Source organism: Heliconius melpomene, chromosome 18 (genome assembly GCF_056956725.1).
Source record: "Heliconius melpomene rosina isolate 202511_hmr_F chromosome 18, ASM5695672v1, whole genome shotgun sequence".
Lineage (NCBI taxonomy): Eukaryota > Metazoa > Arthropoda > Insecta > Lepidoptera > Nymphalidae > Heliconius > Heliconius melpomene.
This window is the reverse complement of record NC_140406.1, coordinates 3,708,123-3,725,449: the sequence shown is the minus strand read 5'-3', so window position 1 is coordinate 3,725,449 and position 17,327 is coordinate 3,708,123. Positions and strand designations below refer to the sequence as shown.

Below are 17,327 nucleotides of genomic sequence, written 5' to 3'. Positions count from 1 at the left end.
AGTAGATTACTGGACCCGAATTTAGTATAAACTTAAGATAATTTTTTTTATGTTCATTTTATACAACTAACAAACATAAACTATTACTAATAAGCATGAATACTTTTAGAATATACAAAAAATAAGCCAAATATTTAAAATATCTTGTACCTATATAAAAATGTTTTATTTTTAAACTATTTCAAAGGAACATCCATGCAAATAAATATAGTATAGAAGGCGTGGAGTATGGGGCGGGTGGCATTCAAGTGTTCAGACTTGAAAGACCCCCCCGCCCCGCCCCCTCACCGCGACTTAATGCCGTAGTAGATTTTTTCCGACGTATAGTGCGGAATATGCGAGTAAAATAAAACTATAAAAAGTAAGCGTTTTATACAAAATAATGAACCAATTTCATTGCAGCAAAGCCTTTTTTCAAATTAAATATCTTTTGCGATCTCTATATTGTGCAAGTATAACTTTTAAAACTTGGAGGTCATGTGCAAATTTCAAGAATTATTTGAAAAATCTTTTAGTTAACATGTCTTTTGTACACAATAGTTGCGTCTAAGCTTTCAGTAAGCAGTTACCTCAGCAACACCACTTTTAAAATTTTATGATTAATTAATAGTACATCCTAATCTACAAAAAAAAATACAGTCGAATTGATAACCTCCTTTTCTTACAGAAGTCGGTTAAAAATAGTCTTGTATTACTTTTATATTATCTAAACCTAACGTAAATTTTAGTATGTTGAAAATCGCCAATGTCACTTACAACGTTTTGCTTGATATCAAAAGATAAGCTTTAACGGATAGGGCTATATAATATACGAGAAGGGATGAAAACCAGGGGTAGTTTTTACGACGAAAAATACAGTTACCTTTCTGTTCGTGATGCGATAGGTAAATATTTTCTATATAGGCGGGCGCTTTTATTGGAAATGGTTTGATTTTGTCGCAGTCTTTCTTACGCAACTACGAATGGAATTTTTTTGTTCGATTGCAGTGGCCTACTTCTATTCTTTCGGTGCTCGTAACAATTTTCTTAAAATATTCAGAAAATTTTAGTTAAAACAATATTTGTGTGCACTTTGGGACCTAAATGTTCCTTATATTTAATTAATTAACATATAGTCAAATTTCTAAATCTAAATCAGTTGTCAAATTTCTGACAATATGAAAGTCACATATTTATATCTTAGCCTTAGCGCGCACTGGTAACTTTTGTCACGGTGACAATAAATTTTTTGTCACTGATATGTCACCATACTTTTCGCGACTGCGCGCACTTGCGATGACAGTGACGAAATTTTTTACATTTGATAAAATGAATCTCGAAGAGATGGTTGTCTGTGCACTTATATTAAGAAATAGAAAAAAAAGCAAATGTAGAAAATATTGGCTTTCAACTTTTCATTTGCCTTAGAGCAATGGGCTCAACTCAATTTCGTCAATCAGTATTGTCATTGTCTATTTTATCTTCATGAAAACACACGTTTTGCCTTGGTGATGAACTTGACGCCATTCTTGAAATAAAAATTCGGTGCTGCAATGCAACACGCTGCTGTTTCATATTTATGCGGAAGACGACTAGTATGGAAACCGCAAGGGGGAGGTGACATTTAGTTGCTAATGCGCGCACGGGCATACAAATCTATGGACGCGGTGACAGTTGCGTCACCGGCGTGTTGCCGTCCTCCGCGGACAAAAAGTCACCCAATTGTCACGTATCCAAATGCGCGCACCTTCATTAAGTGTAATGTACACGGTGACAGTGACGCAACAGTCACGGTGACAAAAATCACTAGTGCGCGCTATACCTTAATTTCATCGATTCGATAATTAATTACAGTGCAATAAAACTTCCTAAATTCATTAATAAGAAAAAAACGAACAACGCTTTTCCATTTTTTCTACTTTTTTCAATGTAGACTTTAAAAAAGCTTTATTAAGCTTATTACACGTATTAAAGAGTTACAAGGTTTCATTAGTAGTTATTTGTTCGCAGCATATAAGACAACGCAGTCGTAAATTACGACTCGCCTCGTATAAATTAGCACCTGTCGAGACTCCAGTAGTGTTAACGTACAGTCTATGGTACGAGGTACGGGAAACTTGGAATTCGGTTCCTCTGTTGATGCTTTATTTAAACCTTATGTAATTGAAGATGCTGTTTAAGTTAATATCTATTTATCTAATTGGTTTTGTAGTTTGCTTTTTGTAAATAATTATATAAATATAATTTGTCATTTTACTATCATTTGTTAAAATTATGTATTTCAAAATGTTGCCATCTATTCAATTTCAAATACATTGATAATTAACAATAATAATATTATAAAAGTAAAAAAAAAACATCTATTATAATTTAAAATATTAACTACAATTTTTCTTGATTCGAAGAATATTTTCATCGTAAAAAAAACATGATTTTATTGTACTGTGAACTATTCAGGAACCCAATAAGTATAGCAATGTCAATCTCATATATTTTACTTAAAGGTAGTAGCCATCATTCTAAGGCTTAGCTTGCCGCAAGAATGATCCGGAAGTATATCGATGGTGGCAAGCGACCTTTATGTATAGGTAGATAAGTATAAAAAACTAGGTATTCCTAGTTTTTTATGTTTATCTATAATATTTGACAATTTAAGTGTATTTTGAATTTTGTTAGTGCGTTTATACGAAAGATATTTTATTAGTTTCATGTAAAGTAGTAATAGTAGGTACCTATCTACCATAAGTTTATCATTATCAAAAGATGAAATTATCAAATTAAAAAAATCTTATAAATATGTGCTCAATGATTGCATTAGTTAAATTATTTTTTTAGTACTAGATGCTTTTGTGACTTATATAAAATCCAATACAATATCTCTGCGAAACTAAAGCATTTCCACGTCAACTTTTTCTTCTGAAACATTTAGCCCATCTGTCTCCAATCCCAAATAAATCTCCATGGATGCCTCGAGTCGGTCTCGGCTGACGTATCCGTGGTGTGTAAACTAACTCGCAATATTGTGACATAAGGTGTTTAACATAAATAATGCGGACAGATGTGCGACGCCGCGGGCTCTACAAATACGTTCGCGGCACACTGTTCATATCTGGTCTGTTCTGGTTCACATGGAGTGGTTGATACCCCCCACTCTTCTATTATGTGTACGTAAACTATGTTTTAGTAAGTAAATTGTCGGAATATTTTACAAGCCTTAGTAGAAAGATAAAACAAGTGTGTTCAGATTTAGTCTGACTTTATGATAAGGAGTTATTGAATTTCAATTAGACTTTATCAGAAAAGAGTTGGGTCACTTCATTAATTGAAAATCAGAATTGTTCCTTGTAATATATAATTATATACGTAATATAGAATTTATTATTACTCGTTTACAATCGGAACTAATAGTTATATCATTTTCATGGAGTTTAAAATAGCTGTGCTCGTTGTATCAGCTCTCCCCACATACACATCTGTTGGCACAGCAATATTCAGCAGCGGCATTGCCGTTGCCGGGGGCTATGTAAAATATTTCTGCTAAAGCATTCATCGTGATCGCCCGCCTGATCGCGCGCCAGGCTACGCACAAACCAACATATCTAACCATTCAGCCTTTACTTTAATACTAGAGCATAGAAGCCATTCTCCAAAAACATATTGAAACTGGCAAAATTGCAAAGATCAACTATTGTATGTAATCCGATATCCCGATAGTCGCCTATAGACTTTCATTGAAAATTGTTTGATTTAGTATAAAGCTAACAGCTTTCCGTAAAAGGTTTGTAATTTTTTACCGACACAAAAATGTATACAAAAAGTTGTGAACTTGGCACTAGAGCGCTTAATTGGTGTTTCACAAAAACGTGGAAGGTGGAGGAGCGGAAGATACAAATTTGTGAACACAAGAAACAAATTAATACTATAATAGGGAGTTTACGGTTTCTGTTCGAGTGGAAACAGCTGTTTGGTGCGCTCCTAAAACGTACTGACACTATAAATTGGAATCGTTAGTGAATAACTCAAGGACCTATTATTTTTTTTGTAACTAAATAGTAACGCTCGAGCTTTAGTGGAATGTAATGAAGTTGACTATAAATAGTTTATATTTTTATTTCTTAATTTATAATAATGTTAATAAGGGTTGTTCATTAAAATGATATATTAGTCGTCGTGGCCCAGAGGCACAAGCGTGTGACTGTAAACGCGACAGGTTTTGAGTTCGATTCCCAAGAAAATGAAATATTTAATATTTTGATTTTTTCGCTCTAGTGTCGAGGCAAAGCGCGGCGTTGAGTTCCACCACTCAACATGCAATATCCTCGGAAATCAGCAGAGAATGGGAAACGGAGTGTCTTAACACTAGGTTCCTTCTGCCTACCCTGCTGTTTGCGGGTAATAAAAATGGGGGCGTGAAGTTTAAAAAAAATGTCATGAATTGTGAACGAAACTTAAAAATAAAATTGAAATCTTAAATTCTTACTAGGTGGATACAAATATTACTGAAATAATAAGAGTTTTCTTTGCAGGTTTTTTCTCAAGTTCTTCCTTAAGTGTAACCAAAATTGTTTGAAGAATGCTGGTAATCCTCGAGATATGAGAAGATTTCAAGTAAGTATTAGTTTGGAGGTAAACTTCCAATAAATCTATTATATGAATCTATTTATATTTACTTACATATTTAACTTCATATATTTTTGGCAGATATTAACACAGTCACTTAATTATCTACTAAAATATCTTAAAAAGTACATGTATATTAAATGTAAAACGTTAGTCCCTTTATGTAACTTTATTGTCGACATTTTGTAATATAAATAAATTGAGTAAAATATAATATATAATAAAATATCAGCTTCACATTAAAAATGGAAATATTTCATAAGGCTTCAATGGTTTCTTTCGCCCAATCTAAATTGTAATGATTACAACTGTCGACACGAGAAGTCTACTAGTTGCCTGAAAAATGTTCCGTACCTACCAAGTACAAGTTCGTCCGTATTGCTTTAAGTGTGGTATAAGTTTCAAGATTTAGTATAGGCGTTTAATTTGTTTAAATATATATTTTGTTTAACAATATTTAAGCATGCAACAGTTTTAAATTAGTAATATTTTCATTGCTTCTAAAAAAGTAAGAAATGGCTGCGTCATTTCCGCCTCTGGCGAGATATATCGAATTCAGCCGAAAAGCGTAGAATGGGGTCTCTAAATTATCGTTGCTAGTTATCTATATTTGTGAGATATAATAAGAAACTAAATATATAATTATAATGTTTTTATAATACTTTCAGAACAATCTTTGGTCTTTTTACTTTTCCTTACAAGTTTCTTGTAACGTGTACCACATCGCGGTCTCATATCGTCCTCGACTGAAGGAAGGGTTGCGTTCACAGCTGTTGAATATTTGAAGCACCTCCAATTTGGGGAAGGGATGAAATTAAATTTATTTATGCCAGTTTATCTATTTACTCTTACTCGATCTTTTAATTTTGTTATTTGTTGAAGTTGTATGTTTAATTTTAAATTTAAAATACATTCATATTTTAGATAGGAATTTGCTCAAATTCTGAAATTAATATTTTTCATATCAATTTGTTTCTTTGATTGTGTATATTGTTTTCTTTGTTTTTCTAAGTCTTATCCTAATTGGGTTTAAATAAATTTTTATGTAGTATATACTAGAGTAACTTCAGTGTCACCCCTACATTTAAAGGTGCATTCACAGTCTACTTACGAGTACAAATTTACTTCCTCACTTGCCTTCGATATATTTGTCTTGCGTGTCCTCCAGCCAACTTTGAACAAATATAGAACTTAGTGGTGCTTACAAATAGCGTTCAGTTTAATATGCATTAGCGATTATGGTACGCGTTCACTACGTCTATATTTGTCTTTCTGTGTGTCATTGAATAATTCAGCGGTCTTTCCCTTATGTTTCAAGGGTAACGATATATAGGTGCTGTGCATAACCTTATATTAATAGGTAATGAAATTTATAGTTGGAGAATTTGGATATTATTGTCGGGTAGAATTATTTCTTTTAAAACTTCTATTATCTATCTATGCTTATATTTATCTTAAATAATTATTTCTGGATTAGATAATAGTTCCTTAACATTATTTGTCTTAAAACAATTAGGCTTCAATAATAACCATCTAAAACTTCCAAATAATCAATAATTATTATACCAATTATCCGATTAAATTCCAGTACTAATACTTGCACAATGCACTTGCATACCTACTGCCGTCCTTTTCGAGACGGTGGCCCCTCCCTAGGGACTCTCCCTTTCCGCCGCGCGTCTGTGTGTCGTTCGTGTATAGGAATGTGAGTGTGTGCTGTAGATGCAGGTCGAACATTGGTGGATTTTATTTCCGTGGCCCTTCACCACGATCTTGAACTTCACGTCAGAAATACTTGATGAGGATTCATTTTGATCTATTTCGGTCCGTGGTACGTTTTATTTACTGTATTAGAAGTAAACATTGTTTAGTAAAGATTTGTTTACACTGACGGAGATTTTAATGAAATTGTATGTGTGTAGAGACTTTAGAAACAAATTTACTTGAGCAGGATTTGAATTTACTTATAATAATTACTATAATCATCACAACCATATATTTAAAAATTGAATTGATTTTAAATAGTTGATCCTCGCAGTATTTAATATTAGGTACAGCAGAGTACGCCGCGCTTGGCCATGTTACCAGAGCGAAGAAATCGTAATACTTATTAATAATACGTTCTCTTGTGCCACTGCGCTATGATGACGTAACTACATATAAACAAGAAATATGCTAATCAAGCCTATGTTTCCAGGTGGTCATATCAACCCAGGTGATGGTGGACGGTCCCCTGCTCGCAATATCGGACAACATGTTCGTCCACAACAACAGCAAGCACGGGCGGCGCGCGAAACGCCTAGACCCCACTGAAGGTATTGACGCCGCGGCCGACGCTAATTGTACGTTTTGGGTTTTGTTTGTTTCTTTGTTTTTTTTGTTATTTATTTTTTGTATTTGCTGGTTAATAATTTTGAATTATGCTTTTTTAAATTTTTTAACAGGTATCATGGTATTTTTTATAATGTTGTTTTTGAACTGAAACATATGTTCGAAGTATGAACTGAACAATTTTCCTCAGTAATTTACTTAAAAAAATATTATAGTTTATTTTAATGACTAATTTTTAAAACAGATTTTATTAAAATACTCTATAGTAAGTTCTTTTTAGTCGATAATGGAAATTGACAAAGATTTTACTTTATATTTTTTTTTTTTAAAATATGTTTTTTTTTCCCAAAAAGAAAATTTTTAAGTATTCAAAACAAATGTGTAAAGTCATAACAATTATTGAGAATGTCGTTTGTATGCAAGGAATCACGGTAGACATTTCGCAAGGAGGCGACGGGTGGCTAACGCGAGAGTTGACTCGGATCATTTATAAGAATTATGTCGTGAAAACTTAAGATATAAATCGAATTATTATTTGTGTAAGCTTATTAAATATACTTACGCGTTTTATACTGAAATAGAAACTTAAAATCAAAATGATTTTATTCTCGAATGTTGCTATAAGACAAACATCAAATATAAAAGTTTGGGTTTAAAGATAATACGCCCATGAATATTATGTATAGATTTAAAGGAGAAAAATTAAGACAGTAACTACTTATAAAAAATCCAGATAACTTAATGCCATACTCCCCCATTACTTACCAATGAAACGGGACCAAATATATCAAATATTAATTACTCACTCGCAGGGGAAACGAAAAAATGCTTTTATTACTCAAATTAAAAGTACTACGGGCTTAATCTTCTTTCGTCCCCTTAAATTCACTTTCTCTTCTCCTCTTTATTACTGAAATTCGTTCGCAAGATTTCAGATACTTCCCGTTGTCTTTCCACGCGTATCCCCCTTGGCCTTGCATCTGTAACAATACGACAAAGTCCTATGAGCCATTCGATATTTATATACTTAGAACTATATTACATTACATTAAAATTCCTTTTCAATTGTCAATTTTATTATTTCATGAACTAGTAAACTTTACCTATTGTTATTTTTATGGTGCCATCAAAGATGAATTCAGAAGTAACGAATAACTTTATAGTTTAGATTTTATTCAACTTTAACTTGTTTAAATCGTTTTAGTTGCATTATAAATGCTATTATTTTATTACTTTAATATTTTTACCTTATATAGGAAAATAAGTTACGTTTTTAAGTCATCCTCATAACAATTTGAATCGTAAAACAAAAGTCTTAATGTCTATTTTCGTTTGTTCTGTACAGCGGGGTTATATCCGCCGTTGCCTGTAGCAACGCCATGCATCAAGGCGATCTCTCCCAGTGAAGGCTGGACGTCAGGGGGCTCTACGGTAATAATAGTGGGTGACAACTTCTTCGACGGACTCCAAGTTGTGTTTGGAACTATGCTGGTGTGGAGTGAGGTGAGTTTTAGTATATTTTAAAATATATCATTGTATATTGTTATTGATATATACACACAACACTTACTCACACTTTCTTACATTAATGAAGAATTTGGCTGTCGATGTTTAACCGTTTAATATAGCAAGCTTGAAATATTGTAATCGTAATATTTGAACTTAATCATCTACTTAGTTTCCGAGTCAAAACGTTCCAGCTAACTAGTGTTAGTATTAATGAGATTTAGAAAACTGTATTTTTTAATTAAAAAAAATTAGATTTGAAATTGTTCAAATTAAGTACAAAATATAATAATTAAAAATTTTAAATTACAAAAGTAGACATAAAATTTAATTGCAATTAGAGCAAATTTTAATTTATAACACGCATATCATAAAGACTTTTTTCACCTGTTGACATACGTTGACCTCATAAAAAGGTCAAGCACGTAGCGTGTATAGCTTTAATTATGTCTAAACAGTTGTCAGTGCTAAGTGGACTAACTTAGTATGTTATTTTATTATGTTGGAATTTTTTTTTCGTTTCTGAATATATTAGATAGTGAAATAATTATTAAAACATCAATATTATCAAAATTAAGTTTAATGAGATTTTTTATGCCATATCCTATATATTTTTATAACAGAGCAGGCAGAGGAAACTTAGTGTTAAGACATTATATTCCTATTCAAAACGTTGCGTCCAGGGCGAGGAAATAAAAATAATTAATTCCCCCAAGTAGAAATCGAACCCAACAACCGTGTAAGACGTTATTATTGTTGCATAAATACATTTTTTCAAATACTTTTCCATCTGATCCAAACAGTTGATAACATCTCACGCAATTCGAGTGCAAACTCCACCGCGGCACATACCGGGCGTCGTGGAGGTCACGCTGTCGTACAAAAGCAAGCAGTTCTGCAAGGGCGCTCCGGGCAGATTTGTCTATGTTTGTGAGTATATGTCTATATAGATAGTGAATAAATGAAATTTTTAGTTAGACATTTAGGATATAAAATAATAAATAGTGATTGTTTCATTTACTCGCTCTGGTAACGAGGCAAATTGCGGTGTTAAATTCTGCCATTTAACACCCAATGCGTCGAGCATATTTATGTATACCTCTATCAGGGAAACAACTAAAACCGAATTACCCACAAATAAAAGATAGCCATATTAACAACAAACACGTGAAAGGCCGAAACAGGCCAAAAAGTAATCCGTGGTGCGCAATTTCTTTCGATAGCGATCCATCAATTAGGCTTTCATTCGTTAGTGGGGGCAGCTAATGATTGATTTTGTTTTTCTTGTTTCGCATAGCAGCTCTCAACGAGCCAACGATAGATTACGGCTTCCAGAGACTCCAGAAACTTATACCGAGACATCCTGGCGACCCGGAGAAGTTGCCCAAGGTGAGCTTTTTTGCATGATGATTGCAAATATTGACAAAACTTTATAATATGGTAAAATTTGGGATTATTTTTAGTATTTTACAAGCAACCAATACAACGGTATTACGATGTTATATGGTAAATGTTTTGAAGTCAAAGTAAAAAAATTCCTTTAGTCTTTACGACAGTGTCTGATTATAAAAGCGATAGTTATGCATTTTATCCCATTTGGGAAAATAATTACTTTTTCATGGTGAAGAACGGCGTTAAGTTTTGTTATTTTCTACGCAATAGCCCGAATTAAGACGTAAAGTGGAAAACGGACTGATTTAGGTAACGTCAATGGTATGGAATTCAAAACCTATTATTATATCCCTCATAAGTTATTACCTACTATCATATGGTATATCTTCTTAGGAGATAATCTTGAAGCGCGCGGCGGACCTGGCGGAGGCGCTGTACTCCATGCCGCGTAACAACCAGCTCGGCCTGGGCGCGCCGCGCTCGCCGCCGCCCGCCGCGCCCTTCAACGCGTACGGCGCACAGCTAGACGGCGCCGCGCAGTGGACAGACGGTGAGTGTACTTTTGTTTATTTTTTTCCTGGACTCTCCGATGCACAAAGGTTCAGGACACCTAAAGGACAGGTCAGGACACCTGTGTATATAAATATCATCATAAATAATATGAAATCATTCAATTTGTCCAATTCTTTAGAGGAGTACGCCCGCAGCGGAGGTTCCGTGTCGCCACGCTACTGCTCGGCCGCGTCCACGCCGCACGCGTCGTACCCGCAGCACTACCCGCCCACGTCGCTCTTCAACACTTCTACACGTGAGTCTCTTTATACTCTTTTATTTATTTGTTTATAGCTTCACGCCACATCCCGCACTTAGCATGATAGACACAGAAAAAATAAAAAATAAAACATGTCGTAACCCACTAAAAGTGAGAAACGGAGAGTTTTAATAATTTAAGTATATATTTTTAAAATTTAAAATATAGCGTATTGATTTGTATTATGCTCTCTTATACCTAATAGGCATGTCGCTTTTCTTGTCATATATTTTTTTATATTTTTATTCGCATTTGATAAAGATTTAAATTATACTGATATACAAGAAAACTGTAAAAAAAAGACGTCAACATTAACTGTTATCGTTTCTACTAAGGTGACTTATACTATGTATGTCCTATAAATATATTTTATTAATAATTCAATACGTGTTAAATTCAAACATTAAGCTATACACTAAATAAAGTAAGAAAGTAAAGTAAAGTATTACACGAACTCTACATTCGAAATATATATGTGACTTTATATTAACCCGTGTTTCCTTCGTCCAGCGTCTCTTGGACCGTATGACCCCAAATATACAAACGAGCATTACACGAACTACATACAAAACACATACAAAAACGAAATTTACGAAAGAAACGACTCTAAACACGAATATAAAGAAAGTTTTCATACAAAATGTGTGAAAGAAAAAGAGGCCAAGAGAAGTGCATTCGCGGTTGTAAGACACAGTCCGCCATTACAACAAAACTGGCAACTCACCGTTCAATGTTAGTGGATTTTTTTTGTTTATTTGCTTTTGTTTTCGCTTTAATATTTTATTTTGTATGCACTCGTAGTTTCATTTTGTTTTTGTTTTATTTAATAGCGACTGTAGTCATCTTGTATGTAGGCATTTATACGAACGGTTAATTATTTTCACACCTCTTACATAGAAAAGTAGAGAATGGAGTGTTTTGACACTCGATTCACTGTACATAATCTTTTTTAGGGGACAGGAAGCTAAGATAAAAATTTTCACGACAAAAACATTTTTTATTATTTAGAAAATATATTTAAACCACCAATATCTCAAAACCAATAACAACACAAGCACACATTGTCCCCAGGAATGACAGGCTTGGTGTCGTCCCCGTTCAGCGTCAACCCGTTCTCGCTGCCGACGTGCAGCGCGCAGCAGTACGCGCAGACGGCGCCGCTCGCCTCCAAGTAAACTTGTGTTTATTTATTATTGCAGGATATACTCTTATAACGACATTTGACTTTAACATTTTTAACTATACTATTCCATTTTCCATTGTGTGCTCTCCATAGAGAACATCGCAATTATTTCTCAATAACAACCAGAACAAACTTAACTTGTCTGCATCATAGTATGTATTGAAAATACTAAGAAATGAGCTTTCAGTACTATTTGTTTAAATCAATGAAAAATTTACGTAGTTATTACTTTATTTGGTAATGTTTGGTTATTACTACTTTAGTTATTACTTTATTTGGTGGAACCAAAATGGAACCGACTGACCTATTATTGTCAAAAAAAAACATCTATTATAATAGGTTATTTTTTGTATTCTATGTAACATTTTCTTTCAATATTATCATGAAATGCGTATTTCCTTCAGTGTCGTTATAATATAGAGTTTATACTGTATATGTATGTATTCAATATTCTTTGTTATTTTGTGTTTAGTTTAGTTTGAAGGACATTATTTAGTAAAGTTAAGTTTTTAGTGTAGAATGTTTTATGTACTGATGTTTTTAGTTATTTGCAATAAATGTTTCATTTCAATATAGATATAAATTTAAATTATAGTGTAAAAGTGTGTGTTTTAAAAATGAGACAAAATATATTCCAACCAATTCGTTGATATTATGTTAACATACAAAAAAATATTAATGAAATATTTCTACACTGAAAATTTAATTCAACACCATTATGTATTCATTGTTGTTATTAATTTCTATATATATCTATTATAATAATTAAACAAATACCTACTCACTAAATATCATAATCAAATTGTTATTTTCACATAATTTATGTAAAAGCGATGTGAGCAAGTTACATAGTGTATATATCTACATATTGTTGTAAAACTACAAATGTAAATATTAGTATAAACATTATTAAAACATTCATAGGCTGGTTGCTAGATTCAAATTGTAATGTAAGTTTCCTCTTTATATGAGAATAGGATCTTTTATAATCGTTAAAAATAATAGAAATTATATGTATTATTTTGTATTTGTGGATATTATTCAAGAACTAACCCATTGTTGGTTGAAATTGGTGATTTTTTTTTGTTGTATTAACAATTGTCTTTTTTATTTCATTTTAAAACTATATTTAAATACGAGTAAAAGCCAAGAGAATAAAGTGATTTGCCGCTATATTTCTTAGTATTTTTTCATTTTTTTTATATTCTATTATACTTAACGATTGTAAAAGGTCAACTCGGCTAGAAGGCCGGCGATGTATAAAATTGTTCTTTCGTATGTGTGTTTCATTTTTGTACAATCTGTGATATATTTATTGTAAGTATAACATAAAATTGTAAAAATAATAATCTTCAATTTGAATTGATTAGAATAATATAATTTCATCAAAAAAAATGTTCTCTGTACAGAAGTGAACGTAAATATTGAATAACAATCATATCATGGAACCATACATATCTTTTATTACCTAAGTACGAAAAGAAATATCTAACAACGAAACGGGGAAAATTGAATATATCTTAGAGACGAAGTAAATGTATACGAAAAAAATGTTGAAAAAAATCAAAACCGGATAGTGAAACTGTATATGAATTGCCTCCTTGTATATGAAATACCGCTATACATATTATTTAACACAACTTGTATATCTTATAAGACTTGTACATTGTAATCGTTAAGGACAAAATATCACAAAACACGATATTAAAAAACTTACATAAACAACTTTGGAAGTTTTATTTATTTATCTTGAAACATTTTTAGTTATTGTTTATTCATATATTTTATGAAAGAACATGACTTAATATTTTTTAATGGCTCCTAAGACTATTAAATCAATACAAGGTATCTCCAAAATTTTAAAACTCCTATTTGAATTTTGAAATGATTAGATAATTATTAAATAATTTGAAGGAATAAAATTGAGAACTATTATATATTTTTTTTCGAAAATATAGATATAAACAAACTTCGACATAATAGTTTTGTGTATAATAATTTTATAAATTAATCTAATTACATTGAGTACATCAATAAAGCTATCTATTCTACTAAAGCCTAATCCAAAGTGACGACGATATAATAAGATAAGGCAAGATAAAATAAAATAAAGATAAGATAAAATCATTTAAAATTATGATTCTGAAAAAATAATATTCATAAGATAGAATTACCTATTAGGGTCATCTGAGAAAAGGGTGCGTGCACACTGGGCGCTAGTACCCATCCATCATACGCGTAATTCAAACAAAACATCAACTTAAATAGTCGAAGCTATTGTGATTTCACACATGCTACCGTTGCCACCCTAATTGTAATATTATACTTACCATTTTTGTCCTTATGGATAATATTTTCTATTGTTGCTCGCGACTAGATAATGCATGGGTTTATCGCTGCTCCTAACTGTAAAGAATGGATATTGAATGACCAAATTAACATAAAATGTATGATGTTTAAGAGTGCTTTTTGTAAACATAAATTAATTATGATAATAAAAGTTGTGGGTGCATTTGGGAGAGAATTTTTTTTACAATATAGGTAATTTTAAATTCCAAAGGACTTCGTGACGCAATGACACGAGCCTATCCCCAGAGTGGAAGTATTGTAGGCTTAATTTAGGGATGGAAAGTGGAGAATGGAGTGTTTTAACACTAGGTTACCTCTTCTTACCCTTCTACATACCGGGAAAACCTCACCTCAGGCTCACACAGGCTTTACGACTATTATAATAATAATCGTTATTATCTAAATTGTGATTACACAAAATACAACGTCATAAACTACTCCTCAATGAAACATGTGAAACTTTCTACCAAGTATTCAAAACACGGAAATATCTCAGCATATAAAATATACTGAAGGTAAGTAGCACATTATTATTATTAAAAATATTTTAAATTACCTTAATGTATTTATTCAGCAAACACAAATGTTTTAACGAAATTGTCTTCTAACATCAGACAATACCAATTTGTTGTAACCCGATTACGCTACAATAATCCAAATGAGTCTTTAGTAGCGCTCGTTTGTCGACGTGTGCGGCACACGCGACTGCGCACGCGCCCGTCCGGATGTCATACGATCAGCGAATAACTTTCCATATTTATATTATATAGGGAATTATAATTTCTAATATATACAATATTGCTAATAAAATATTAATTTGTTAATGTTTTTAATAACATTTTTAGTATTTTTTAAAACAATCAAACAAATAAATGTCATATGTTTCATTTTTATCTTATTTACTAAAAAGAAATACTTGAAATCTTGAAGAAACAATTGAATATGTATATTATATTTATATGTCTAATAAGTACACAGTAAATTTTCTAAGCTTAAATTCATAAGAGCAATATACTCAATACATTTATGTTCGACATTCTATAATTCCTTAACCGAAAATAATAAGATTATAGTTTTTATTTATCTAGTAGCTATTTGTCGTTATCAAACAAGTCAAGTGAACAAATCGCACAAACCCAGCGCCGCGTGGCGCCCGCGTGTCGCGGCATTACCAAATTAGCGTCCGGTGTGCATCTGCCCTTAAATGGCATTAAGTGTGGGCGTATCGAGTTTCTGATTAGATTTTTTTTTATAAAAAAAAAGTCGGATGCGGATTATATTTTTCATAATTTCCATCGTTTATGTTAAAATGATAAAATATATATATTTTGTTGTTGAAATTTGAAATGTTAGTTATTTAAAGTTGATTAACTAAATTGAAAATATATTTTATCTCCTGTTTTTTTTACTAAATAGACAATAAAACATAATTTACGGTGTTTGTTTGTTGCTGAAACCTGAAACTCACTTTAGTGGAATTTAAGAGAAAATTAAACTTTCGTATAATCATTGCGTGCAACGCAACTGTGCTGCAACTTATTTTTTCCCTTTATTGTCGTGTGGATACTAATTATTAAAAATGAAACTCTCAGGAAAAATACAGAAAAAAAAATCAAATAATACCTGAGCTATTCAATTTTTAGAACAAGATTTAATAGCCCAACAAACTTTATTTAGAACAATCGCAACTCGGTTATCATTTTAAACTTCAAACTAAAAACAAAACACAGAAATAGATCACTCCCAAAAAAAATATATATAGTGAACGCAGAAACAAAATAAAACGCCATCACGAGACGACAAATTGACGTCATCCATCCCTCTCTCGCTAACAGTCGCAACATATCACTCCGTACACGTCCTCGGCATTTTTCCTTTATATATTATTAATATATAAGTATAAACACGCACCGTTTACACTCCACTGCGACATATAAGTTTGTCCTTTTCTATATTGTAGGGTCTAGTTTTCCCAAGCGGGCGAGCCTCGAGGGTAAAACTCCCTAGGGTCGGTATTGACTCTATGGAAGGAAAGTTATCTGTACACCTATTGTCGACCACCACCCCCGCCCGCCCCGCCCGCGACACCCCACACCCGCTGAACGACTTCTTACGCGTTTTACGTTTTGTTTTATTTTTGCAAGCGTTCTTGGTTTAAATTAATGTTGTTAAATGTCTTTTTTCTCTACTTGTTATATTTTGGTTAATACATTGTGGAATTAATTGGGTAATGTTTACATACTAAAAAAAAGTTAGAAGAAACTTCTATTTCATGAAAATATTTAAAAAAAATAAGTAATAAAGTAAAAATTAAAAAACATTCAAAGATTCACAATTCACAAATATTATTCAAATCTAATAATCAGTAAGTAAGTGTTTTAAGAACTAAGATGACTAACTTGAAAACAATTTTCCAAGCCATATTAAGAATTTGAAAAACTTGAAAACCCCGACCGACTAGACTTTTAAAATACATATAATAATTAATAAAAAATCCACAAACAATATTAAAACCGTGAAAATCAACCAATTAAATAATAACAAGTACAAAGTTTACCCAGTAACTTCTGTAGTTCCGGTCATAAAACAGTTACAAAGAGATATCTCGGCGGAGTGGAGGTGCGGGCGTCAACGCGCGGCGCTAAACGAAATTGACTGAGATTCGAGTTAAAGTATTAAAAGTTTTCAACGCGATCTTTGCTCAGCCGACGACGCCGCAAACCTGGAAGGCAGGGAGGGATGTCCTTGGAATATCGATGTGATATTTTTGTAATTATGTTGTGTTATGATTTACTGTGTTGATAAAAAAAACCATAAGGACCTGTTAATTAGGCCTTCCTAACAGAATAGAATTTTTTTATCTTCATTTAAGGGAGGAACGGAAGTGTCTTAATCGGAACGGAGTATCTTTACAGTAGTCTCACAGCCAGGTTACCTCTACCTACCCTTTTATGTGCCGGATACTGTGTAAAGCTCAAAATATATATGAATGAACTTAACGTCATGTTACAATAAGCATGATATTTTAAAATACAATTTTTATTAATATTTGGAATCCCATATTCATAGCAGAGCTTTTCATATTTAACATTTAAATAACCACCATGAGTTTATTACCATTATCGATAACAACAGAAAAATAACGTGACAGCACTG

General features: G+C 32.2%; 1 protein-coding gene across 8 annotated transcripts in view; it reads left to right on the top strand.

Moving 5' to 3' along the window:
* kn (EBF transcription factor knot) overlaps positions 1-13,547 on the top strand; it is a 45,222-nt gene extending 31,675 nt beyond the window's left edge. The window contains exons 8-16 of one of the 8 annotated variants that reach the window (XM_085201766.1): positions 4,506-4,587; positions 6,797-6,941; positions 8,276-8,433; positions 9,240-9,366; positions 9,737-9,825; positions 10,222-10,378; positions 10,520-10,636; positions 11,150-11,371; positions 11,711-13,547. In XM_085201766.1, the coding sequence (XP_085057892.1) occupies positions 4,506-4,587; positions 6,797-6,941; positions 8,276-8,433; positions 9,240-9,366; positions 9,737-9,825; positions 10,222-10,378; positions 10,520-10,636; positions 11,150-11,371; positions 11,711-11,712 (1,099 nt within the window). In that variant the 3' untranslated portion in view covers positions 11,713-13,547. Of the gene's footprint in view, positions 1-4,505; positions 4,588-6,796; positions 6,942-8,275; positions 8,434-9,239; positions 9,367-9,733; positions 9,826-10,221; positions 10,379-10,519; positions 10,637-11,149; positions 11,377-11,710 lie in introns of those variants that run through there. The other 7 variants (XM_085201764.1, XM_085201770.1, XM_085201769.1 and 4 more) reach the window with 7 other exon arrangements.
* The last annotated feature ends 3,780 nt before the right edge of the window (positions 13,548-17,327 follow it).